The sequence below is a fragment of the Artibeus jamaicensis genome, unplaced genomic scaffold (assembly GCF_021234435.1).
Source record: "Artibeus jamaicensis isolate MK-2021 breed Jamaican fruit bat unplaced genomic scaffold, CSHL_Jam_final scaffold_474, whole genome shotgun sequence".
NCBI lineage: Eukaryota > Metazoa > Chordata > Mammalia > Chiroptera > Phyllostomidae > Artibeus > Artibeus jamaicensis.
The window spans coordinates 48,225,777-48,247,425 of NW_026522046.1; the positions used below are offsets into that span (position 1 = coordinate 48,225,777).

General features: G+C 56.7%; 1 protein-coding gene and 1 long non-coding RNA gene across 4 annotated transcripts; one reads left to right on the forward strand and one right to left on the reverse strand.

Moving 5' to 3' along the window:
- Positions 1-9,366: 9,366 nt before the first annotated feature.
- Positions 9,367-15,050, reverse strand: LOC128626286 (uncharacterized). Its single transcript, XM_053657949.1, has 2 exons — positions 14,131-15,050; positions 9,367-11,959 (listed from the first exon to the last, which is right to left on the reverse strand). The coding sequence occupies exons 1-2, from the start codon at positions 14,536-14,538 to the stop codon at positions 11,315-11,317; spliced, it is 1,053 nt and encodes a 350-aa protein (XP_053513924.1). The 5' UTR covers positions 14,539-15,050; the 3' UTR covers positions 9,367-11,314.
- Positions 13,763-21,517, forward strand: LOC128626287 (uncharacterized). 3 transcript variants are annotated; one of them, XR_008390211.1, is made up of 3 exons: positions 13,763-14,204; positions 16,923-17,952; positions 20,879-21,517. It is a non-coding gene; the product is annotated as an uncharacterized LOC128626287 (long non-coding RNA). The 3 variants fall into 3 exon arrangements; XR_008390210.1 differs by having other exon boundaries at positions 16,923-17,505; XR_008390212.1 differs by lacking the exon at positions 20,879-21,517 and having other exon boundaries at positions 16,923-17,115; positions 17,299-18,817.
- Positions 21,518-21,649: the final 132 nt, after the last annotated feature.

Sequence of the window (21,649 nt, forward strand, 5' to 3'; positions counted from 1 at the left end):
ATTTGCAAAGCGTACTTGCTGCTTCGACACTAAGCCAAAACACAATTCCATCTTCACTTCCCACCCTCAGTGGCTGGCCTCGCTGGTACGGAGGAATGCCCTCGGTGACCCAGCCGTGACACCGGGGATCCCCTTTACCTGTCTGGGCGCATCAGTCCGCATCTTCCAATGGAGAGAGCAGCACCTTTGTCCCAGGCAGGCTGCAGGTCTTAGGAATGGTGTGTGGGGACATGGACCCCCAGGCCCCTCCCCTTGGTCAGGACATTTCGGGGGAACTTGGTACATTTCTGCACCGTAGTTGAGCGTCTCTGTGGATTCAGAACACTCACCTGCTCTGACATCTGGCTTAGTGGAGTCTTCCTTGTAGAGTCCCCCTCTGCCTTGGTGCTGTCCCTACACCTCTGAGAAAAGCCACACTCTCTCACTTATCATCTCAGGGTCTCCTCCTGGGAGGAAGTGCCAGTGACCACAGAGGGGACTGTGGGCCCAAGGTTGACCCCCTTCCCCTGGCTCTTTCCAGCCAGAGCGCTGCCCTCCCGACTTCTGCCGCTCCCTGGGAGAGGCCGGTGACGGGGGTGGGTCTCCACTGCTGCGCCTCCTGTCACGTGCTCCCCCTGCTGTGGCAGGAGGCGCTCAGACACCGAGAGTGGCAGGTCCCCTTCGACGGTTAAACCACACGCACGCCTGGGAGGCCAGCTGGCGTGCAGGTCCAGGTGCCGCGAAGAGCCGCTCCTGCCAACCACAGGGTTTCACATCGTCTCTGCATCATGGCGGGGAGCTTTTCCACTCCTGCACAAGCAGAAAGTCCCGATGACACGGGACCGGCCGGTTTCGTACTCACTCCACGACTTCTGCATCCTCTAAGGGGCTGGGTCTCCAACACTGGGGTGTGCTGGAGGGCGTGTTAAAGAAGGGTCACAGCCCGGCGTGCTCCTGGAGTTTCTGGGCTGGGGCCTGGGGTGGGTGGGACCGGAGAGCCTGCATTTCTAATAAGTTTCTGGGTGATCGCTCTTGTCCAAGAAACACACGTGGAGAGCCGTCGCTTTAAGGCATTTCGATGTCCTTCTCAGCCTGGCCGGGGCGGTCATCCAGGGTCTTACCGTCTCTGCTCCTTTCACGGAGTCCTCTCCTGTGATATCTCTGTAGCTTCCTCTGTGATTGCACTGCGTCTGATAGACTGTCAAAGTGATTCATCAGGGATGGCAGGATATTTAGAATTTTCTGTTTATATTCACTTGTCCTTGGCTGGCTTATTCCACGTGGGCAGTTCTCTCACCCCAGTGAAAGGTGAGCCCACCTCGTTTCGTTTTAAACGCAATTAGCAACCTCATTCTTTTCCAATGTAACAATTCACACACCCATGTATATGGCAGGCACAGTGTAGTTTCTGTCAAAATATGAGGTTTGCAATCTTTCAGGACACGCCTCTCCACGCATAAAATGATACACTCACACTCATAAAGCCATACGCTCAGAAGGCAGAGCTTCAATCTCTCCCTTAACTCGGGTGCATTTGTGCTGTGATTTCCAGAGTGAGAGCAAGGTCCCCTGAGGAGTCTGTGGGCTGCGGTGTATCTGGGAAGTGGGGGAAGGGAGGCCAGCGTGGGGCTGAGAGAAGGGGGAACCTCGGCGGAGAGGCCAAGGCGACGGGGCAGCAGTAGAGGAGCAGGAGGGCCACCGGCAGGGCCTCGTTGCACATGCAGGAGACCAGAGGGTGCAGGCAGGTGGGAGACGGTGAGGGGGTGGGGGGCTCAGGAGCCAGGTGGCTGGAGAGGAGGGTGCTGGAGAGAAAGGGTGAGGGGCGGGGAAGTGCACTCCCAGAGCTGGAAGCTGCAAAGGCTTAGCAATAGCTCCCTAAATGTGTCCCGCTAAATGAGGGGGACACAGAAACAGTCTCTGGTAGCCCTTAGTCAGGAACTACACAGTGATGTTTTCTATATAAAACACCGCGAGCGGCCTTCCATGGCTGTGCTGAAGAGTGACATATGGAAAAGGTCAGAGGCTATTTCCCATGAAGCATCGTTGGTCGGGGGCGCGGGGCTCGTTCAGCTGACACCACTCACGCCCTCTCCCTCGTTGCCTTTGTTGCAAATCTCTGTAGGTGTGCTAAGAGTTAAGAAGAAGAAGGGAGAATAAGACTTTGGAGGCAACGTGATGTATCCGATGACAAACATGCAAGGTGTGTTTCTTCCTGGAAATGAAGTTTGCCCGACACATTGTAAGCGAACACACCTGAGATACTCACCCCACCCCTGTAATCCCGGCCACAGGGCTGCTGTTTAACTGGCTGCTGCAGTGGACGTTCCCTTGTTAGTCTGAAGTATCACGTTCCAGTTTCGCCTTTATCTTCAGAGGCCTGCTCAAGTGACCCTCCCTGCCACCACCCACATGTTCTGGTGGATGAATGGAGGAACAAAACCCACCCGCCCACCCATGCATCCACACGCGTGCACACCCACACGTGTCCCTGGAGCCCACTTCGCCGCCAGGAGCCCTTTTGTTCGGCAGGTGTCCTTCTTCCTCAGGGTCCCACCCACGTGAAGCGAAAGAAGCCAAACACAAAATGTCACATGCTGTTCGGTTCCTTTTATATGAGCTCCACCCACACTAAGTAAATCCACAGAAACAGAAAGCGAGACCAGGTGGTTTCCAGGGCCGGGGGTGGGGGGTGATTTACTGGGCGCGGGTTTCCTTTTGGGGCAATGAAAGTGGTCTGCACCTTGACCGGGGGGCGGTTGCACGACGCTGTGAATATGCTCAATGCCGCAGAACTGCGCCCTTTCGAATGGTGAATTTCGTGTTATGTGAATGTTAATTCAGTTTTTAAAAATAAATAAAACAGGCCCTGGCTGGTGTAGCTCAGTGAATTGAGCGCGGGTCTGCGAACCAGAGTATTGCGGTTCGATTCCCAGTCAGGGTACATGCCTGGTTGCAGGCTGGTTTCCTGCAGGCCAGTTCCCAGCAGGGGATGCACGAAAGGCAACCGTACATTGATGTGTCTCTCCCTCTCTCCTTCCCCCCTTCCCCTCTAAAGATAAATTAAAATAAATAAATAAATAAATAAATAAATAAATAAAACATACCATCTGCAGCACCTCGGATTCCAATACCACGTGAGGTTTTCTCTCCCACGGCGGGCGCCCAGTGTCCGGAGCCCACAGCAAGGGGGTCTCCGGGGCTTCCCGCAGCGCCTCTGTGCTCCACGGAGACCAGTGGCCCCCGTGATCAGAGCCCCAAACGAGCCCTGGCTGGTGCGGCTCAGCGGATCGAGCGCGGCCTGCGAACCACGGAGCCGCTGGTTCCATTCCTGGTCAGGGCACAGGCCTGCGTTGCAGGCCGGGCTTCCCAGTGAGGGCTGTGGGAGAGGCAGCAGATGGATGTAGCTCTCACACATTGGTGTTTCTCTTCCTTCCTTCCCCCTGTCTAAAAATAAATAAAGTGGTTTTTTTTTCTCTTTTAAAGAACCCCAAACGGGGCCGACACTCACGATGAAGACGGAAGCCTCTGGTCTTGGGCAGCAGACTGCATCTGCATCCCGGATTCTGCGTTTGGGGTGAAGGCGAGAAAATCGACGCGACAATGCCGCGAGCGCCACAGGGGAACCGCGGTGCACGTGTCCCAGTTCTGGGGACGACGGGATGTGACCCAGCGCTAACCGTGTGAGAAGGTTTCCTGCTTCCTCACGCCCACTCCCCCTCGGACACCCACGCGGACTGCGGAACGGAGAGGTGGCCGCGGGAGGAGGGAGCGGGGGACCTCGGCTCTGGGTCCCGCCTGCCTCCCGTTTGCTGGATGACGGGGCCTTCCCGCAGTCGTGCGTGCATGTGTGTGTGCGTGCATTCGGGCACCCGCGACGTGCAGCGCTCCGTGCCGAGGGCGGGGGGCCTGGCCCGGAGTGAGACGCTCGAGGCCTCTGCGCTGGTGGCGCCTGCGGGCTGGATAGACGGAGACCACCGGTTGCGCCTACAAACGCGTGTGGAACTGCACGGGAACAATGCGACGCCAAGGAATGAGTGCGTGCTCTGACAGAGGACCGGGCAGGGCCAGAGACAGCTGAGCGAGAAGACGGTGGCTGAGGGGCGACCCCGCCCCAGAAGTGCAATGAGGTGGCCCGAGGGAGGGCCGGTTAGACAGAGAGCGCACGGTGGGGAAGAGCAGGAGCGAGGGCGCCGGCCCTGCTACCCGGTGCCCTCGGTCCCAGCCCTGCCCGCAGGACAGGGCAGCGGCAGTGCGGGGCCGGGTGCTGCGGACTGGCCTCCGCCGGATTCTGGAGGGCCTGCAGCCCGCGGGGAGAAGGTGGGCGTGCTGTGAATGTGGTCCCAGGCCAATGCAGAGATTTCAGTGGGAAAGGAACTGAGGTCTGCAGAGGATCACCGTTGTGGCTGCTGTGTAAAGACTCGGTGTGGGGCCTGTGGCAAGGGGAAGTGGAGAAACCCACTGGGAAGTGACCGTGGTCGCCCAGGTGACAGGGCAGAAGCCACCGTGTGGGGGGAAGGGTACACTGCTTGCCGGTGGATTGTATTCCAAGGACCGACGAGTGGAGGGTGACACCAGGTGCTGCCAGGCCCGGGAGTCTAATAGGACCCTAAGTCAGAGACAGTGACCAGATCAGAGGTTGCCAGGGCTTAGGGGGAGCCCAGGGAACCTGAGAGCAGCGACCCTGCCTGTGGGAACCATGATGGGGGCCACACGCCATTACACACTTGTCCAGAGTGAAACCTCGCGCCCCTACAGACTCTGTGCTACCGATGGGTGGGTTTGGTTCGTCCGTGGTAACAGGCGGGCTGCCCTCTCCGGACGCCAATTGTCGGGAAGGCTTTGTGTGTTGGGGGGAGAAGACAGGTGGGAACTCTCAGGAGCTCACTCCATTTTGCTGTGAACCTAAAACCGCTCTGAAAATAGTCTATTCATTTTTTGGAAAATGCAAATTAGCTTGAGGCAGAGCCTCACGGTACCCACCATTCCTTGTGGGCCCCTGCTCCTGTGGGCATACGACCTCTGTCTTTCACTTTAACTGCCCAATTGAATGGTCTCTAGTATACTCACAGAGTTGTGGAGCCATCACCGCCGACTCTAGAACGTTCCATCGCTCCCCCAGAAAACCCTGTTCCTTTAGCAGTCATCGATGCAGACTCTGGCCCGCAGGGTCCATGTGTCGTGGCTGCAACGAACAAATTCACAGGGACGGCACGGCCGCTCTCTAAGTGAGAGACAGGGCCCCGGGCCCCGCCTGGACAGGCTTTTATTGTTTTTCTGGGCACATTACAGCGAGCATGGTCCTCATTTACTATGCAGGGGTTCACTTTAGGTGGTTACCTTTTACAGGTAACAAAGGAGAGGATGTTGCTAATGACATCAAAGAAGAAGGATGTTTGGGGCTGGGCTGCACTCCCCACTGCCACGCGGAACGGTCCCCTTATGTCATCCTTCATCTTCCTCAACTTCCCAGCTCCGGCGACCACCAATCGCCTTTCTGCCTCTTCTGCACATTTCACACAATGGGGATGATACAACATGTGGCTTTTTATGTCGGGCCTCTTTGTGTAGCATGATGCTTTAAGGCTTGTTTGTGTTGTATCCTGTGCCAATTCGTCATTTCTTTCATTGCCAAACAATGTTCCATTGAATGCACGGACCATATTTTGTTTATTCATTCATCTCTTGATGGACGTTTGGGTCATTTCTGCTTTTTGGCTATTATGAATAGAGGTCCTACGCACATTTATGCGCAAGTTTTCTTATGGAAAGAGTTTTCGTTTTTCTTGGATATCTACCTAAATATGGAATTGCTGGGTCACATGGTAACTCTGTTGAACCTTTTAAGGAACGGCCAGACTGTTTTCTGAAGTGGCTGTGCCTTGTTACCATCCCAGCAGCAATGAAAGGGAGTTCTGATTTCCTCACATCCTTGCCAACACTTGTGATTGTCTGTCTTTTTCCCACGGCCATCCTATGGGTGTGAATCGTAGGATGGCAGCCCGATGGCTGAAGATACTGAGCAGCTTTTCACGTGTATCCCGCTCATCTGCACAGCTTCACTGGAGCAGTGTCTATGCAGATCCTTTGCCCGTTTTTAAATTGGGTTATTTGTCTTTTTATTCCCCTTGAGACTCCTGAAAGCGCCAGTTCTTCTACCCAGGACAACACATAGAAGAGCTCAGGCTGGGCCACTCGGGTTCGGGAGCCGGACTCTGGGGCTGACCCAGGACGGACTGAGGAGGGGAACTTGGGACAGGAGCAGCTCCGGGCCGGCAGCGCGCCCTCCCTCCTGACTCACAGTGACGCTGCTCCCATTTTCATAATTTAAGAAACACACTACATCATTACCTGTTTTTAAAGAGTTAATAGTTATCTGAATAGTCACATTCTTCTTAGATAACTACTACAGCAAAAACATGAATTTTACAAATTAGAGTTCCCCAAAGATTTTAACGGTGATTAAAAACGTAATCGGTTAAACTCTTCCCAAGGCAAACTTGATGAAATTATAAGCCAAATTAAAATACCTCTCAGCTACAAGAAAAGATGAAGTACTTCCATTTGCAGCAACATGGATGGACCTTGAGAATATTATGCTGAATGAAATACGTCAATCAGTCAGAAAAAAACGAAGAACCATGTGATTTCACTCACGTGTGGGATATAAAACTCAGACTCACAGACGCAGACAACTGTCTGGTGGTGACCAGCGGGAAGGGGTGGGGGAGTAAAGGGTAAAGGGGGTGAAATGCAGGGTGACGGTGATGACGGGACTGGGCAGTGGGCGCACAGTGCAACAGACAGATAACGAATCGTAGAAATGGACACAGAAAACCGGTATGAGCTTATTAACCAATGCGACTCCAATAAGTGCAATTAAAATGCACCACACTACAAAGGTAAATAAAGAGCGTCAAACACCCTAACAATCTCACACACGTGAATACGTTGCTTGGAAAATTTTCAGTCTGAATCCCCAAAACCCTTTTCTTGCAAAAATGCCTGTTCATGGGTCAAATGTGCTTCTTCACGAACTCTGTTCTTACTTTTTCCCCTTGTTTTCATGTTGCTCCCTGGGGGAGGGAGCCCCCCCGCCTCCCCGGTCCACTGCCCCCCTCATCTGCCCGCTCAGGGGCCAGGAGACTCCCTGCAAAAAATGCATCCATAGAGGTCTTTACTCTTGGACTTCGGACTGGCTGGGGTTTGGCTGCTGGGAGGCATCGGCCTGAGATTGGAGGGTCGGGGGACCCTGAGGTTGGCTCCCTCCCTGCAGGGTCTTCATGAGTTGGCTCTGTCCCTCAACAGAAGGCCAGGACCCTGCACAGACCCCTACTCTCTCCGAGGTGGTGGTTCCCTGCCCCCCAGGCTCGGAGTTAGTAAGGCCCCTGGAGCCTCACGCTGCTGTTCCCTTCCTAGTTGGTTCCCCTGCACCTGCCCACTCGGCTCTGCCAACGGCCCCTCCTTTCCACCCTCCCCGTCTCTCTGTTGCAGGGGCAGTCTCCTCCCTGGGAGGTCCCTGGCAGGCAGGACGACAGTGCTGTTAGCCTGACCCGGCTCATCAGATGACCTTTGCTGGCCAGTTCAGGTGACCAGGTGAGTCAGCAGTTGAGGGCTCAGAAGCAGGGACGGGAGACTTGCGTCTGCACCCAGGGCCCTGCCTGCGCAGACCAGGCTCTTTGCCCTCGTTGGGGGCAGCCCTTGACCTGTTACGTCAGGAGCCGCCCAGGTTATTGGCTCTAAGCGGGCAGTCATGCTTTGATGTTTTGCACCCTTCCTGTTATGACCCTTTGAAACACAATGCTGTTTGCCTGTCTTACCTGGCAGGCAGAGCCTGGTGAAAGGTTGTGTCTCAGGTCAGGTGTGTTTACAGCGCAAGCCCTGTGAGCTGCTGGGCAGCTGCCTGTTTCCAGAACAGGACACAGGTGTGGCTCGGGTTGACATGCAATTACAGTCAATCCCACTGACCAACACCGGACTTTTCTTCCTAGTGGCCACCGAGACCAACAGCGACCAGGCCTCTGTCCCTCCGGGTCTGGCCCTATGCATGCGCAGGCCCTGGGGTGCCCGGGGCTCGCAGGGTGGGCAGCGCAGGCAGGGATTCGGGGCGTCTCTGGGCAGCCCACCTGGGACCGCTGTGAGGGCCTCAGTGGCCCCTCTGTGACGGAAGAGGGCGCAGGAGGAGGAGGCCGCGTTTCTGCAGCGAGGCCTTCACTTTCCCAGGCCTGTCCCGTTCTGAGGGGACAGTGGCTGGGGCTTCCCTGCGTGGAGTTTGCCGCCTGATTTGGTGTCTGAAAAGCTGGTCCATGATAGTCGCTGCCCAACTTACCCCCCGTAGACAGTAAGGAGGTTCCTCTGTTCCAAACCACCGTTCAATAATCAGTCCCAGGCAGTCACTGTTTTCTGGTGAATCAGAATGAGCCTTGATGGTTTCCTGACTCTTGCTTCTTTCCTCTTCCTGAAATATAGCAATTCTTTGTCTATGTTGTCACTTTGTCATTTACGGTGCACCCCGCCCCCCCTGCAATCTCAGCTGCGGTTCTGCAGGGCCTACGAGGGCAAGCACCAGTCGGGCGGCTCTGCCTCTGCCCCGCAGGCACTTCTGGGTCACTCTTCCTGGCATTTCCTCGTCCTGGCTCAGCACCGTGGGCACAGCAGGCTCTGAACCCGTGACCTTCCTTCCAGGCCTGTGGACGACCTAGGGAACCCTGAGCTTGCTAAGTGCTCTTGATCCCTTTAAATAATAGTGAGGAGTGTGGATACACGCAGGCCTCAGGGCTTCATATACATAAAGGAAACCTCCTCTCTCTCTGTTAGTTTGCTGGGGCTGCCTTTGCAGATTCCCACACCTTGGAAGGCTTATTGGGTTGCTCCAATAAGCATTTATTTTCTCACACTTCTAACAGTTGGAATTCAGAAACTGAGGCATCAAAAAGGCCGGTTGAGAGAAACATCAATGCAAGAAAAAAAAAACCCTAAACATCCATTGGCTGCCTCCCGGGGCGGTTAAGGCTTATTTTAAAAGCGTGTTAACCTAGATGCCCAGGGCTGGCTTGCGGCCACGGGAAGCCCTTTACTGAAGAGGTGATAGGCCAGGGGCGAGACAGGCCACCACGTCCCGCCCAGGCAGGGCTTTAGGATCAGGTCCCCCGGTGAGGGGACGTTCCACGGAACCCTTTGTTTTCCTGCCCACAATCCGATGTTATTTCATGTACTTGCCCCATTCCATCTTTCACTGTCTTCAAGATGGGTGTCCTTTTCGTCCCCTTCCATGTCGCTGGTGAGAGAACTCGGGCAGAGAGATGATAGATGGTCCACCGAGGTCGCCCAGCGAGCAGTGACAGAGCCAGAATCAGGATGAGGGCCAGGCGGGGCAGCCCCCCCCCCCCCCCCCCCCCACCCGGGCAGGGCGGCTTCCCCATCCCGGTGAGTGTCTTGAGGCTGCTGTAAGAAAGAGCTGCACTCCGAGGGTCTGAGGGCAGTGGAAGTGGGTTCTCTCGGGTCCCGGAGAGAACCAGGTTGCCCCCCCATCACTACCGCCGAGCCTGAGCCCGGAGCTCTGCCAGGCTGCGCTCTCAGGAGGTGCCAGGAAGGAGCTTGCTCCTGGCCTCCCCGGGTGCCCGAGGCTGCAGGCCTCCCCTGACGGGGGTCGTGCTGTCCTCTTCTGTGTGTGAGCTACCTCCGCCTCTCACACGAGGACACTCGTGAGGGCATCGAGGGTCCGCCCAGATCATCCAGGACCGTGTTTTGTAAGGGGTCCAGGGCATGGGTCCCCTGGTAGTAAGGGACCACCCCAGTCCTGCCTACAGGAGGCATCAGACAGTGCAGAGGTTAAGGCCCACGGCACCGCAGAGGCAGGTGATAGCCCCGCCTTCCCGAAGGGGAGGCCTTGGGAGCTGCGGAACCGCACAGTAACTGTGAGAACACGCAGGGACTCGTGACACAGCAGGGGCACCTGGATGCTGGTGCGTCGCCGGTGACCCTGGCCCTGATTGAAGACAGCAGCTGGAGGAGGGTCAAAGACACTGGGGAGCTGACGGGATGGCTGACGCACCTCAGGAAGGGCCGGGTGGGGGCCTGGGGGAAGTTCCGAGCCGAGCATTTGCATCTGGGTGGGCTGAAGGCCGAGGCAGCCACGGGGTCGGAGGTGGTGTGCCGGGCGCGGCCATGAGGCTTGCCCGCCTGCAGGCCTGCCTGCCGGAGAGGACGGTGGTGGCAGGCAGAGCTGCGGGGGCGCATGCAGTCCCTGAGAGGGGCTCGGAGCTGAGCTGCAACCTGAGCGCTGAGCTGCCCACGCTGTGGGCCGTCGCTGGAATCCGCCTGGTTTGGCAGAGGGAGGCAGGGCTGTGTGTTTTGGGGGTTTTAAGGGAGCAGGACTTAACGGCAGACTTCTGCCCTTATTCTAACCCTGTATGACCCGCACAGGGACAGCCCCTCCCCTTTCTCACCAGTGTCTTGCTTTGGGAGTGGAGCTTCCTGGCAGTGGGCACTCGAACCCCACGCTGTTCCAGAGCACCACTGGTGGGGCTCCGTGACACTTCTGCCTCAGAATCCTGAATTTAATCCTGTCCCCACGGGCCCCTTTTGCAAAGACCACATTCCTGGTTGCATGAATCGGGACCCCCGTATCTTGTAGAGCACCATTGTTCAGCCTGCGCCCTCCCCCCCATGCAGCCCCCCCATCCCTCCTGTGACATAAAACACGCACGAGGCCCTGTGGACGAAGCGGAGAAATGGAGCCCAGTCGTGGCAGCGGTGGGAGGGGCTGAAATCTCAGACTGTAGGAAGGTTCTTTCCAAATGTCTCAGAACAAACCAAGGCCGCCTGCCCCCAGGGCTGAGTCAACAGGAAGAGGCCCGAGGCTCGTTTCAGAGCAGCTGGAACCTTCTAGCCAGGTTACCAGCGGAGACCGCTGCCCCGGGAGGAGCTGAGAAGGTGAGAAACCGCATTGGCAGCAGGAAACACGAAAGACGGCCTTTCCTCTGGCTAGAAGGTGTTTTGTTCGTGGAGAACCAAGAGGAGGCAGAATATTCTGCGGCTCTTCTTGCTTCAGCCTTTGCTGTCAACGAGACCGGTCCAGCAGGGAAGGACAGGCGGGGCGGTCAAAGCGGAGACCACGGCTCTCCTCTCTTCGGTTAGAAGACTCTGCAGACTGGGCCCCGGGGCCAGCCCTGGGCTACCTGGGGGACACGGTGTGGCTGCTGGAGATGCCGGGGGCCAAGGGCAGGTGAAGCTCCAGGGTCAGGGCAGGACCCCGTGGGCCACGGCCCTGCGCAATGGAGTGAGGACAGAGTGGAGTCCCTCGGGTCAAGCAGAAGCGATTCTACTCCCGTTTTAACTAGCCCAGGGACCTCCCTCTGAAACGTCCCTGCCTGTCATCTGATCCCCACCCTCGGATCCCCTCCGGAGGAAGGCGAGCATCCAGACACCTGGCACCCCTTCTCCTGCCTGGAGAGTTTGGGAAACATGAGGTGCCTGACGGTTCAGTCAGGGCCACTGACCTGAGCACAGGAGAGCAAGAGGCTGAAAGATTCCTGGGCAAGCGGAACAGGGAAAGGCAGACACAGAAATGCAACGAGGCCCGGGAGTTTGACAGCACGAGCTTATGTCCTCTGACCACGGACACTTGTGAGTGGGTGGTCGCCCCTCTCCTCCCCGACCAGAGGACACACAGCCTCCCTGGCTGTGCTCCACACGGGGTGGGGGACAGAGAGGCAGCACCACGCACAGGGCAGGAGCTTGGGAAGAGGCCTCCCCCTCCCCTGGCAGCCCCCCCTCCCCTTACACCCGAGAAGCTGCCTGTCCGAGCTCCCCTGGGAACTTCCCTCCCAAATCCCCACGCGTCTCTATATAAACCTGCTTCTGAAAGCTCGAGCTGGGGTGGCTGTGAGGGTTGTAACCCTCCACCTTTGGCTGATCGGCGGCCGGCAGCACCAGCCCCGGACTCGGTTGCCCTCGGGTTTCGACCCTCCTTTCCCTTAGACTGTCAAAGACAAAAAAAAGAGGCAACAGTCAACGCAGCAATATCATCTGGTGATCAGGGATCAAAATTATACATATTTTTTGGGTCAGATCGGCGAAAAGTATGATGTAATTTTTGCTGTGCCACGGCATTTTAGTCCCCAGTTTCTGTGGTGCCACGAGGTGAAAAAGGTTGAAAATCGCTGGTCCAGACCATTTCCAGGTGCCCATTTCCATGCCACCTGACCCCTGACCTCTGACTGTCCTGGCCCCGTGCTAGGCCCGAGAGTGAAGGGACCAGTCTCAAGAACACACTTTTTACTATAAGACCTCTGAACTTTTCTTTGTTCCTCGGAACACTTCTGGGTTTCTTCTGCTTTTCCTTTAGTGGTGTTTCAGGTTTGCAAACCATTAAGACCCTTGAAAGAACATCTTTATCACTTCTGTCTAGAGAAGCCTCTAGACCCTTTCTGAGGACAGCCTAGAGACTAGCTCTGGTTTTCGGGACATTTGCTGGAGCTGGAGACTTGCAGTTGAAAAGCCGCAGGGCCAGCGGCTCCCTCCAGGGAGCACACTGTTGCCTTTCCCCGCCCCCTCCCCCAGGCACCCGGTTTCCTTCCCTCTCTCACCCCCGCCCCCCACAAACCTCCATCCCCTGAGCTCCAAGGGCCAAGGGCCTCTGTCCCTTGTTCCCAGAGCCTGTTTCTCCTCGGGCCCACTTCTTCAACCTCTGTGACTTTCTGAATAAGCCTCTCTCGTAGTTAGGGGGGAAAGGCGGCAGGGAGATTTATGCAACGCAGACGCACTGAGCCCGCTGCGCAGCCGCCCCTCTTCAGGTGCGTGTCCTCTGCCCTTTCCGAGGAGGATCAAGAGCGTGCCTGTCCGGATCCCCAGATTCAATTCTCGGGAGTCCTCCCCTCCCCTCCCCACCTCCTTTGTTTCCTCTGCACAGACCCCCAACCTGCCCCTTATCGTTGCCCCCCACTGTCCCCCAGAGTTCTGGGGGGACGCACAGAAGGCGGATGGGAACTCAAGACCATGAAGGGGCTCCTGACAGCTCAGGCCCAGCTGCAGGGCTGGCAGCAGAAATGATAAGGGAAAGGAACCGACTGAGCAAGGGGTGGCAGAGGGGTAGTATGAGGGCGCAGGCCTTTACCAAGAAACGCTCTGCGCCCCACAGTGAGTGTCAGGGTCCCGGCGGGCTGAGGAGGAGGGGCCTCGAAGGAAATCGGGCAGGTGTCTGTGTGCCCCTGTGTTGTTGTTCCGAGTGCTGAGGCGACAAGGACAAGACGAAAGGACGGTCTTGTCACTCTCGTCCCCGAGACTGTGGGACAGACACCGTGGAAAGGCTGTTGACAAGTGCAGAGCTGCTCTGGGGATCGAGTGCGAGACCCAGCGATTCCAGCTCTGGGTGGACCTGTCCCAGAGAACCGGAAACAGACGTGTGCACAAAAGCCCGTACACGCGTGTTTGCAGCTGCGTTATTCACAGTAATTATAAAGCAAACAGCCGAGCATCTATCAGCAGATGAGGGATAAAGGCAGTGCGGTCTAGCCACGCACAGAACCCCGTGTGGCGATCGACACCAGTGGGGCACCGCTCCTCCACGCTGCAGTGTGGGTGCACTGGAAATCGGGGTGCAGCTGAGAGAGGCCAGACACGGAGGCCCCCTCGCGTGCCACTTCACGCCTATGAAATGTCCAGAAAAGACAACCCCAGGGACACAGAGAGCAGATCCGTGGCCGTCTGGGGGCGGGAGGGGAGCGGGAGGCGGTGAGCGACTGCCCACGGGCGGGGGCCGCTTTCTGGGGTGACGAGATGTTCGGGGACGAGACAGGGATGGCTACTGCGCAGCCTTGGGAACGCACGGACCGCTCCCAGGCTCCGCACTTCAAACGGGCGAACTGTGTGGTGTCTGAACCGCATCTTGGTTCAAGCTGGTTTGGGCTGGTTTTGTGTCAAGGACGCCGGCCTGCCGAGGGGGCTCACGTGAGCTTCCTGTGTTCTTCACACCAGCGCGGTTTCCCTGCTGCCTCCTCCGGGCCACAGACACTTCCTCCAGGCCTGTGGCCCCTTGTTTAAATAACACAAGCAAGTGCAGTTTCTTGTCACTAGAAACCCCCCCATATTTTCTAGCTATGAGTTCTACAGGGAACGCCCGGAAAGCTAGAATAAAAACGGGAAAATACTGACTTTAAAAGCTTTTCTTCCGCAGTACTGGGTCCCTGCTGATCGCTGATCTGCGTCTCTTTCTTCCTCTCCCTTCGGTGAGTGTCTGCCGGTGGGCGCGGGTGCCCTGGCCACCGCGGTCAGAAGCATCCGCCGGTGGGAAGGCGGAGCAGGCACCTCCGCAGAGCGTGATGGAGCATGTGGCGAGGAAGTGACGCACGGGACGATCGGGTTAGAGCCGAATCCACAGCCCAGCCACTGTGGGCCGACTGTCCTCCGTGACCAGACCCCTGGGGCAGTATCTTTTCTACTGAGCGACTCAGTCCGGATGATTGACAAGGCCAAGGGGGGAGGAATGCCGCAGGCCGGGGGCCAGACCCCCTGTGACCGACGGTTGTTTACAACCAATGCTCGTCCCGGTCTGACACTCATCTCTGTGTTGCTGCGGTTCTGGGGTTCTGGCCGTGGCTCCCACAAGCATTTACGCTGCACTTTAAGGAACACAGATAATCATCGGCTTTGTTGTGCTCGTCAAGGACAGTGAGGTCGGTCAAAGGTCACAGCACGAAACTTAAAACAATGAAAAGAAATCTGGGTCGGAGGGACGGAGTTAGTTTTGCTCACGTCTGCTCCATCAGTGACGATGACAATGACGGCTTTCAGGACTAAAGTGAAGTCTGCCATTGAGGGCGTGGTTTCTAACCCGTTTTAGCCCAAAGCGAGACCTGTTAGAAATGGGGAGCAGAATCGAGGGGCCGCGCACTTCTGTGTGGTTCGTGGTGCCCAGCCAGAGCCGGACAACAACTGCAACCCACTGAGACGCAGGGGGGGCAACCTCACAGGGCGTCACTACCCCCTCTCGCGGGCCTTCCTCCTCTCTGTCCCCCGGAGTTTCGTTCCACGGAATCAGCTCGTAAGTCCGCACGTGTCCCGGCTCCCTGAGCTGCACGTGAGCTCAGCAAGCCCTCAGGGCGCTGCTCCATCGTCTGTGAATTCAGGAGATTCCTCTTGGTGCGCGGCACTGTCCGGGGCTGCCTTGGGGGAAGGGGCCACGGCCCGCTGTGGGGGCAGCGTCTGGGGGGCGCAGGGTGCGTGAGCTGCTCAGAGGCCTGGCACAGTGCTGGGCGGGGAAGTGGCGGAGACGGGCGCCGCCGGAGTCGCCGCTGCCCTTCCGGCAGAGGCACGGGGCGAAGGCGCCGTCGGTGCAGGCGGGCTCTTCCACGGGGTCGCGCAGAGAGCCTTCCGAGGACCGGCGGTGAGCACAAGAGACTGTGGCGTGTCCACATGTCCTCGAGGGGAAGTAGAAGCTGCCCCCTGCGTGCCCGGTCCCCCATTTTCGCCCGTCCCTCCACGAAGTCCGGCTGCGTCCTCAGGGAGAACACGGCGAGGCCAGTGGGCAGCATTTCTGCTTCATGTTAACGTCCGTCCTTTGGAGCCCGCAGGCGGCTGCTGCGGGTCCCAGCAGCCCCGGACCCTCATGGTGGCGTGTCCCCAGACGAGAGAGAACCCAGGAGCTCGGCAGGGTGGGTTACCGGGTGAGAGAGAGAGAGCGGGTGAGAGCACTTCTTTGGTCCCCCAGGATTGTAACTGGGGGCTCTTTCAAAAGAACTAATCAACCTCCCAAGCCTTTGGGGGCCTTGGCCGGTCCACAGCCCCCAGTTAGTCCACAGGCCTCGATGGCCCAGCACCGCCCCCCACGCCCCCCGGCAGGCTGGTGCCGCCGCGGGGAAGGAGCAGTACAGCAACGCTGTGGCCCCCGGGTGTGAAACTGCAGCTTCCTGAGGAAGCCAGCAGGCTCCTGCCCCCCCCCCCACCGTGTATGAAGCCCCTTTGCCCCCTTCTTTACGAACAGTTCGCTGACCATCGAAAGTGGCAGTGGGTGGGCCCTGCTGGCTGGTGCCGACAGCAGCGTGGCCCTCAGAAGGCTGGGGAGCAGGCTGCTGCTGGGACTGCTGGCGAGCGGGGGGCTGCTGCTTCCGGCCTCCGGCCTCCGTGTCTGCTCTCCAGCCCGGCTGCCCTCCCCGGGGGGAGCTATAGGAAGCAGGGGCCTGCATCCTGCCCCGGAGAGCGGGAGCTAAGTGGTCCGGGTGAGGCCTGGGCACTGTCATTTCTCTATCCCCCGGGTGGCTGCAGTGGCCTCCGGAGCGGACAGGGTGCCAGGCCAGTTCGGGCCAGGGGCAGGCAGGAGCCCCTCGGGAATGCTCTGAGCTGGCTCCCACAAGGCTGGGACTCCAGAAACTCCCGGAGGAAGAGGAGGGCAGAGAAAGGGGAAGGAGGGAGAAGGGCGAAGGTGGGTGGGGGCAGGGGGAAGAGAGGGAAGAGGGGGAGGAAGAGGGCTGCAGGTGAAGAAGGGGCAGCTGGCCCCTGGCTTCCCTCAAGGGGCCTGTCAACCCAGCAGGACACACGTCTCTGCCCCAGTGCTCAGTGGTGGCCCATAAGAGGACCCGCCGAATGCTTGGCTGGGCTCAGAACTCGGGCTGATTTCTCACAAGCGGGTTTCTTCCCTTTGTCTCGCTTCCTGGCTGCAAAGTGCGCAGCCTCAGCAGCTGGCCGCCCTCATCCTTCTCCGTACAGCTGGGCTCCAGAGACCTGCGGCTGCCTGCAGAGTCTACTGGGGCCTGCAGAGTCTACCGGGGCCCCGGCAGGGCACAGGCCTCAGTGTCTGCCAGGTGTCTGGGACGGAGTCTTTCTGTTACATAGTTTCAGAAGTTCCAGCCCAAGTTTCAACCACAAAGAGTCAGCGAGATGGTAAAGGTCAAGTACTTCTCCTAAAAGCTTGGCACTTGGCGATCACTCACTGTTACCTTTGTCCACAGGATGAAGGAAAAGAAAAGGAGGCGCATGTCTATTCGAGAGGTAGTCACCGCCACAGTTCCACGGTGTGAAAACACAGACCCGACAGCCCCAGGGAGGAGGCCGTGAGTGCCTGAGGTGACCTGGCAAGAAGACAAGTGACAGGGAGTCAGCCAGGGCAGGATTCGGCCCCAAGGCCCTCGCAGCACCCTGCAGGTGCCGTGTGGCGGCCACAGGTCCTCCTGTCCCCTTCCTCCCAGGGAGCCCCTGTAGGGCTGCGAGGGCGGGGGTTGGCCGGTCTCCACACCAGACGGTGCACCCGAGGGCCCGGGGCTCAGGGTCCCCTGCGGTTCGGGGCCAGCACAGCAGGTGTCCCTTCTCGTGCACATCCCCCAGCAGCACCCTGTCTGTCAGACCGCGGTGGAAATGTCACTCGTCGGACAGAAAGACACTGGGCCCAAGTGCTTCAGGAGCTGCAGCAGCCGAACGGGTGTGCAATGCCCACACTGATGTGTTTGTCTGAGACCGAGGCCGGTCACCAGCTCGGAGGACGTTCTGTGCGTGTGAACCTGCCTGGGACTTGAATGGGCATCAGAATGACCACTTGTAAGCATTTGTATGTCCGTTCCAATTTCCCCAGCGTTTTATTTTGAACTTAAATCTGCAGAAAAGTTGATTGTTTAGATGCCCTTCATCGGTGTCACTGTTAATGCTTCGCAGCATCTCCTCCCCCCCACGTAGACATACACCCCCGCCACACACCTACACACATGTGCACACACCCGCACGCACCCGCACACACACGTTAGCGTCTCCCGCATTTCGAGGTGTCTAACACTCTGTAGTGAGCCACAGCTTAAGTGGCAACATTTTCTCCACCTTCCCCAGGGGCTCAAACACAAGGTCACGGTGTGTGTGACAGTCAGATACACCTCAGACCCAAGAGACAAAAGAAGGGTCAGAGTGCGCAGCGCGGCGTGGGGCTCCCTGCCAGCGCTGCCCCGGTGACGGCTGCCCTTACTGAGTCCCGCCTTCCCAGGCTCCGTCAATCAGGTCTGTTTCGAGGCTGTGCCGATAGGTGTGTGTGCGTTTCAGGACTGTCTCACCTTCCCCACGAACTGACACTCTCCATGGCTGTATAACGGTCCTCTCAACTCTAGTGGTGCTTGGTGCCTTAAAATCTAGTTTGTATGATATTAATATAGTAAAAGAAACTTTCTTGGTTAGAATTGGCCCGGTACATCCTTTACCCTCTTTTCCAATTTTTCTGTAGTCTTATGTTTTCTGTGGGTCTTCTAAAGACAGCTCAAGAGTCACTATTAATTTGTCAAGTACAGTCTGACAATATTGTCTTTTACTGGACCATTGAATCTACTCACTTTCGGATTTATTTCTATCACATTACTTGACCCTTTCTGTTAGTTCTGCCTTTCTTTTTTCAAAAGCGCTGTCTTTCCTCCGGCCCCGTTGGAGGAATCTCTTGGCGGAGAACTCTGTCGCAGTCCACCTTTCGTTTCTCAGCCCCGGCCACGCTGGCATTTGGACCCAGACAATTCCGGGCCGTGTGTCCCCGGGGGTCTGCCTCGTATGTGCCCGGTGCTTTGGGCATCCGGAGGCCTGCGGTGCCCCTCTAGCGGGGACAGCCAGAGGTGTCTCCAGATGTCATCCAGGGCCCCTGGGTGACACAACAGCCCCTTTCTCCAGCTGAGAACTGCTTCTCCGGGGATGAAGTTATGCTTGAAATTTTCACCTACGTGACGTGTCCAGGTCAAATCTGTACTTTCTCCGAAATGCAGCGGGAACCTGCGGCGCTGGCTCTTCCCTTGTTCCCCTCTCTGAGTGTTAGTTGCTGTTTTGCAGACCCAGAACATACCGTATTTTGCCGTGTATAATGTGCACCCATGTTTTTGGCTCAAACTTTCAGGAAAAAAGTCTTTAGTTTTTTTTAAAAATTTTAATTCAATTATTTATTTATTTATATTTAGAAACAAAACCGACGATCATATTCCACGGTTTTATTTTGCATATGGATATTGTTATTGCTTTACACTGTTAACACTTTCAATGCACACACATAAATAAGAGAATTAAAAACATTTATATACATACAGGACTTACACTATCCGTGTGTAATGCACATGCATTTTCCCCCCCAAAATTTGGGCAAAGAGCGTGCATGACGCACAGCCAGACACGGCGCCGCTGTCGTTTGGCGCAGCTGGTAGCGATCCGGGTGTACGCGAGACATTCCCAGTTTCTTCCCCACAGTCCTCACGTCTCACCACTTCCGCCTGCGGATGGCTTCCTTCTGCCTAAAATACGTCTTTTGATCTTTACTTAGTCAAGGTCTTTTGAAGTCAAAAGCTCTTAACTTTTGTTTGTCTGAGTCTTTATTTTATCCTTCTTCCTGAAAGGCTTTTTTTTTTTCCTTCAGGATATCCCATTCTAAGTTGACAAAGGTTTGTGATGTACTTGGGCGATGTCCTATCCCTTTTGGCACCTGTCACAGTTTAGGTGCCGTCCAGAGATCTTGCTGTTCTTCCCCTGGTGGCAATCTGCCTTGGGGACCAAGGTTCGCTCTGGTGTGAGTTATTCTGGTTTGCGTGGCTTGGGATAGGCTGGGGTTCCTGAGCTGGTGAACTGGGACCTCTCACCGGCTACCATCCTTTCAAATATTCGCATGCAGGCACACCTCAAACATGCCGTGGGCTCAGTTCCAGACCACTACGATAAAGCAAATATTGCAATCGGGAGAGTCGCAAGAATTTTCTGGATTTCCAGTGCACACTGAAGTTGTGTTCACGCCTTGCTGCAGTCTGTTTCGTGTGCAAGCATCACCGTATTTTGCCACGTATGATGCTGATTTTTTTTTGCCCAAATTTGTGAGAGAACAATGAGGGTGCACATCATACATGGGTGTAATGATTACATTCCATGGGTATAATAATGGGCACAGTCCTGTGCATAATGCACACAGAAACGTGGGTGAGCACTATACACAACAAAATACATTGTGTCTAATAAAACAATGAATCCACCTCAAGGAAAGTTACTTTGTTGCTACAAACAAGGACCGACATCTGTGTGAGTCATAGCTCTTTATGCGGTGGGGCCTTCAGGCCGGAAAACACCCGCAGAACCCGGGACGCACAGTAAACAAGGTACACCAGTACTTCATGTGCCCCGTCCTCCCTCCGCCCTTCCCCAGGGACTCTGGTGGGACATCTGCGAGATCATCTCACTCAGTCACTCGTGGGTCTCCTACCGCGACCTTCATAGTCTCCATCTTTACCTTGCTCTGCGCTGCTCCCTTGGGAATTTTGACTTTGGATTCGCCCTAACAGTGCTGGTGACTTTTACCTGTCACCGTGGCAAGGCCACAGCAACGGAGAGTTTGGCCCATCACCCAGTCTGAGTGTTGCTGTGAGCATTGTTCTAGATGAGACAAACACTGAAGTCTGCAGGCTTTGAGTAAAGCGGACGGCCCTCGGCGCTGTGGGCGGGTGGGCCTGCTCCGATCAGTTGACGGCCCCAAGAGCAGACAGACCGAGGTCTCCCGAGGAGGGGAGGATTTTGCCTCGAGACTGCTGTCGACTCCACTGAAGTGTGGAGGCATTTCTTGCCTGTCAGCCTTCCCTTCCCATGGGGGACTTGCCAGCCCCAGCGGCAGGGCGAGCTGGCTCCCCACAGCGAGGCGAGGTTTTCTCTCTCCACAATCACACCCTCACGCACACACTTTCTTGGTTCAGTCCCTCCGGAGAACTCCGACACAGGCGCTCCTCCTTCGCCCCTGTCGCTTCTCTCTGTCGCTGTGTCTTGTCCTGCTGTGAGGCCCTCCTCTGACTTGTAAATTTCAGTGGCTATACTGTTCGTCCCTCGGGGTCTATTTGCCCCTCCTCCAAAACTGTTTGGTCACTTCTTAGTGTGCAGTAAGTAGATTGTAATTATTGCTCCTAATTATTTTCTCCCTTCCTTGTAGGAGAATTACCCACCCCTCCTGCTGCTACATCCGTGCACTTCTCCCTGGGCATGGACACTCCGAACTGTGTTGACACTGAGTTCTCCATGTCTGGGGCCAGAGAAGCAGAAGTGACTCCATGCCCAAGCTTGGAAAAGCTTCGAGAACTATTGTGGGAGTTGGGTTTCTCTTTTATTTTTAAGGTTTTTTACTCTCCCCTGCCTCCCCCCCCCACCACATTCAGCCCCCCGCCCCCGTTGCCTTTGTCCCTGGGTCCTTTACATATGTTCCTTGACTTGACCCTCCCCCGTCTTCCCCCCGTTAGCCCCCACCCCTCCTCTCTGGTCACTGGCCTGGGACAGTTGTCTTTCTGTCCCTGTGTGGCTCGTCCTTCAGCGTGCATTCAAGAAGGAAGAGGTCACAGAGATTAGGAGAGAACCGTGGCTGGCCTCCAGCCCCTTGTACGATGAGTGAGAAGGAGGCCTTTGTCTTAAAAGCCGATGAGATCAGGTTTCCTGTGTGACCACCGCGACGCTGAAGAGGCAGCCTCTGTGCTCTGCAGACGTGGGAGATGCCGTCTCCGCGGACACACTGGGAGCGCTGTGCGTGGGGGGGGGCCTCTGGCTGTTTCTGGGGCATCTGGAGTACTGAGGGCCCGACTCGGCGTCTGCCGGCTCCCGCTCCGTTTTTGGGCCCTGCAGTTCCCAAACGACTCACCCTGAGGTTTTACTCAGCCACCCAAGTGGAGTGATCTACGGCTGCCGCCTGCTCTTTGGGATGAATTCTCAGAAA